Source organism: Labrus bergylta, chromosome 1, assembly GCF_963930695.1.
Source record: "Labrus bergylta chromosome 1, fLabBer1.1, whole genome shotgun sequence".
NCBI lineage: Eukaryota > Metazoa > Chordata > Actinopteri > Labriformes > Labridae > Labrus > Labrus bergylta.
In genome coordinates, this window is record NC_089195.1 from 33,408,149 (window position 1) to 33,412,661 (window position 4,513).

Genomic DNA, 4,513 nt, shown 5'->3' on the forward strand with positions numbered 1-4,513 from the left:
GGAGATTTTGTGCTCATGAGTCAGGCTCATTTACACAGCGTGCTTTCATCCCATTTGACCTCTGGGCCTTTATTTTCATGAATCAATGGCACAAGAAGCAAAGCAGGATCACCGGCGACCATTTCAATACGGATTACTGTATTTGGTTTCTTTCCTTCCTTTGCACGTTGCACGCTTCCCCAGTGGCGGTGGTTAATAATGGGCGCTGCCCTCTCTTAACATCGAGAGAAGGAAGTCTACTCAGAACTGTAAAACATTAAGTAATAAAATAAAAACACAGCGAGTGAAAGCAGAAGAAAAGGACCCAAACATGTACAGCTAACACAAGCACCAGAGTTCAGTAAACAGGCAGAGTTTGATCAACAGTCCAGGTAGGTAGGTACACAGGTAATCAATCATCACAAGAAAACAAATCCAAATGGGAGCAGGCAAAAGGCAAAAGTCATTCACTAATAAAACACTCACTGTGATATGATTTTCCACCTATAGACATTTAAACACTTATACAGTGTGTGCCTTAGTGTTGTAGTGAAGACCACACTAACTAAGACCAAGAAATACTAAAGACCGGAGTGCTCCGAGACCGAGCCAAGACCAAGACCAAGACCAAGACCAAGACAAAGACCAACACAAAGAACAAGACAAAGACCAAGACCATGAAAATCACTGAAAAATCATCATCTTGTGTGCAGCCAGCGTGCCATTCACTTTGTCGTTACACCAGGAATGTTGCGATTGTAACTGGGGGATAAAAATCAAACGACAAATTAATTGAAGTTATTTGTTCTTTTAGAAAGAAACGTTTTCCTTCTCATCAAAGTAACAATGTGGAGAAATAGTAGTAAGAACATGAACCGATCTTAATCTGACCCACCTGCATGAAGCATTGCACTTTTTAGATAAACCAGCTACCATAGCCATGGCCCTCAATGACTCCACCACAGCAGCCACAATCCACGCATCTGTCAGACCACCGACAAACAAACAAAGATTTTTACAGTCTTTTGACTTACCATCTGAACATTTACGGTGCCCTCCCGATCATAATATTCTGACTAAAATGCTCCTGTTGCATCAGCAAGGGTCATAATCCAAATCCAGAGGAAGATCTAATCCATACATACATTACATCTATTTTACGATTTCAAAGTGGAAGCAGATTCATGTTTATGGATTATATCGCCATAGTTTCTGCTGAAGTTTGGGGGAGAGATTTGGTGCTTGGTAAATGATCTGCAGCCAAATACCAAGATTATTTATACACAGTGACCCTATAAATAGAGCTACTATTGAGGGTGATTCACTAGAGATAATCAATATCTCTGGCTTTGGAGAAGATCATGAATTTGGTTTTGTTGGCATGAAGGATAATCCAAGGCTGATTAATGCATTCTGAAGACTTAATAGCAAGTTGCAGTAAGCTCCACAGAGTCAGCAGGACAATGCAGAATAGTACCATGAGTTTAAAGATGAATATTACAGTCCGTTATATAGAAAATCTTGTTGATATAGATTGTAAATAAGACAGGGTCTAGAAATGATCGTTGCGGAATACCTTGTGGAACATCTTGTGGACAAAAAGAAGATGAACGTCCAAATTTAGATTACAAACAAAAGGAAATATGGCACATCGAAATGCTAAGTAAGCTACTATATGTGCTAAAATTGTTGATTTCTAAAAGGTCACTTAATGAACTTCAATGAGATAAAGAGGACGCCATTTATTTTAAGGTGATCCCCTATTGAGGCCACACAACCCTTTTATTTTTACTTCTTAGACATTCTTCTGAATTGCTCTTGTGCAGGTTGATTTCTTTTTCTGAAGTCTACCATAAAGATGCTTTGCATGTGGAACATGCAAATTCTAATCCTTAATAACCTAGAGCCCCAGAGGACACCATCAGACAGAAGACGCAGCGAAACACCTTCAGCTCTAGCTACATTGCTGCAACCATGAAGAGTACGATATTCTTTGTCTTCATCTGCGCAGCTGTTGAGGGTTCAGGAAAACACAATTTTTTTCCTCAACAAATGACATGGTTTGAGGCTCAGGCTTACTGTAGAGAGCATCACACTGATCTGTCCTTTGTTAGTAGCAAGAGAGAGCAAGAAATGCTCCAAACTGCTGCAGGTGAAAGATTCTTGTTTGGATGGATCGGTCTCCACCGAGATGCCGTCAACCGCTCTGTCTGGAAGTGGTCAGGAGGTGGAAGCAGCACATACTTTAACTGGGCTCCTATGCAACCAAATTACCACAACAGAGAACAGACTGTTGTAATTCTTCAATCTGATGGAAAATGGAACGATAGGAGACCAACAGATTTGTGGCCTTTTTACTGCTTCAGTTTAACCGCAGTGGAGGTGAAGAAGACCTGGGAGGGGGCTCTGGAGTACTGCAGAGAGACTCACACTGACCTCACCACCCTGCAGTCTGACACCGAGCAGCTCCTGACCCTAAGCGAGATCCGCCACGACCACATCACTGGTAGGGTTTGGATTGGCTTGCGTTTTCTTGGGGACCACTGGTTGTGGGTGAACGGTGACCCAATGGTGTACGAGAACTGGCGCCAAGGAGATCAGGAGCACCAGTGTCCTCTCAGGAAACGCTGCGGGGCTCTAACCAAAGAGGGACACTGGGAGAACTGGGACTGTGGGGAAGAACTCCACTTCATCTGCTACTGAGAGATTCAGCATTTTATATTGGGTAATACAGCTCTAACTGTAGGATTTCTACATCGAATAGAAATGTCTAGCAAAGAAAGATGTTTTTTTTTCTTCTCTTAAAAAATATTGGGAAACTTAATCTAAACTAATTTTGCTGTGATAAAGAAACATTATGATGCTTTTATAATTCTTTTCTTAGAGGTTAGTTCCATTCAGTCATTCACGAGGTTGAATGTCTGTGTCTGTCATTTCTTAAGCATCATACCTTCACTTGTTTTGTCATTGTGTGCTGTACTCACTCTTTTAAGATGTTATTTAACAGGGGAGCCTTTGTAATCCCGGTTTTGAGACTTGTATGTTTGAAGTTTAATTAAATGTTTAAAGGAGCAGTCTGTAAGATATCTACTGAATGAAATGATAAAGGTATCTTACTATCTGATCAGACATTAAGGAAACATGCTATGTTGAAGTGCTGGCTTCTCTGACAACAATGCAGCAGCCACTATGTCCTCCTTCTAGAGTTCTAGAGAAGTGGTTCAGATAGAAGTGATTGTACCCGACCTAAAAAGCCTCTGCATGTTTCTAATAAGCTCCACGAGCAGAAATGTGCTCAAACTAGGATCAATATTGGAGATGCTTTTGAAAAATGGAGAGAGGTTAGAACACAGAAAGGTTTACAGACCCATGCAGAGCTGGATAAACACTGAAGCTTCAGAGTCCACCACATGGTGACCTGAGTGAGCATCCACTTTAGAGAGGAGGGGGGGTGGGGGGGAGACAGCTCTCTACATTGTTTTTAATCTGGACTGCAGTACCTGTTTTAAACACTGGGTGTGAGAGTTACATATTGCTCCTTTAAATAAATAATTTTTTTAACTAGACTTTTAGAAATGTTCCTAATGAGCTGACTTTGAATTGAGATCTACTTATCTCATATCCTGACTGTTATTGAAATAATTTGTGACTAAACATTTTGGAAACCTAAACTTTGTGGTTGTGTTTGTATCTCTAATAAATTCCCCATCTCTGATTAAAGAACGTCGCAGGAGAGTCTTTTGTCAACAGAGCTGTCAATCATAACATTACATCCGCTCTTTTCTGCAGCAAATCATTTCTTAAAACTTCACTTCTCAAAAAACAGGAACACAAATCAACAAGATAAGCACTAGCTATGAGGACAGTTTGAGAACATTTGTTTTGACAAGTATGTAAAGTTTCCATCATGTTAACATGGACCAGTCAGCAGGGGGCGCTCTATATTTCTGTCTCCACTTCTCCAGAGCTCTTGTACTGTCCATTCTTTATACAGACTATGGTTTCATAATGGGGCTGTCAAGCGATTGATTTTCTTAACCGTGACTAATCGCTTAATTTCTAAAGTTAAACACACTTTTAAAGACGTTTTTAAAATTATTTTGTATTTCAAAACCATTAATGAGGTAAAGCCATTCTTACCAGTGTCTTGATTTGGTAATCAAACGAATGCAAATTAGTCAACATCTCGACTTTTAGATGTATCATTTGAATAAGTGCTGCACTGCGACTCCAGTGTGGTCTAAAACCAGTATGCAAAATACATGTGGTCTTGGGGTATGTGAGACCCCTTGATTGACACTTAAAACCCCCTGAAAGCCTCAAAAGCGAAAGGTTAGCAAACTATGACCTAATGTTACCCAGCAGGACAACCTTCTTTGGCATCCTCGCTTACATTACTCTCGATTAAAAGGTACAGACTTGGTGAGCGTCAAGTCCGGGAAATATGTCAAAGAGAGAGCAAAATTCATTACCTTCTAACCTTGGATTCACTTCTAAAAACATGAATCCGAATGACACCGAAAAAATAGCGGGA

At 40.4% G+C, this 4,513-nt stretch overlaps 1 protein-coding gene across 1 annotated transcript; it reads left to right on the top strand.

Annotated features, from left to right (window-relative positions):
• Positions 1-2,170: 2,170 nt before the first annotated feature.
• LOC136179070 (snaclec VP12 subunit B-like) lies at positions 2,171-2,682 on the top strand. Its single transcript, XM_065954192.1, has 2 exons — positions 2,171-2,198; positions 2,357-2,682. The coding sequence occupies exons 1-2, from the start codon at positions 2,171-2,173 to the stop codon at positions 2,680-2,682; spliced, it is 354 nt and encodes a 117-aa protein (XP_065810264.1).
• Positions 2,683-4,513: the final 1,831 nt, after the last annotated feature.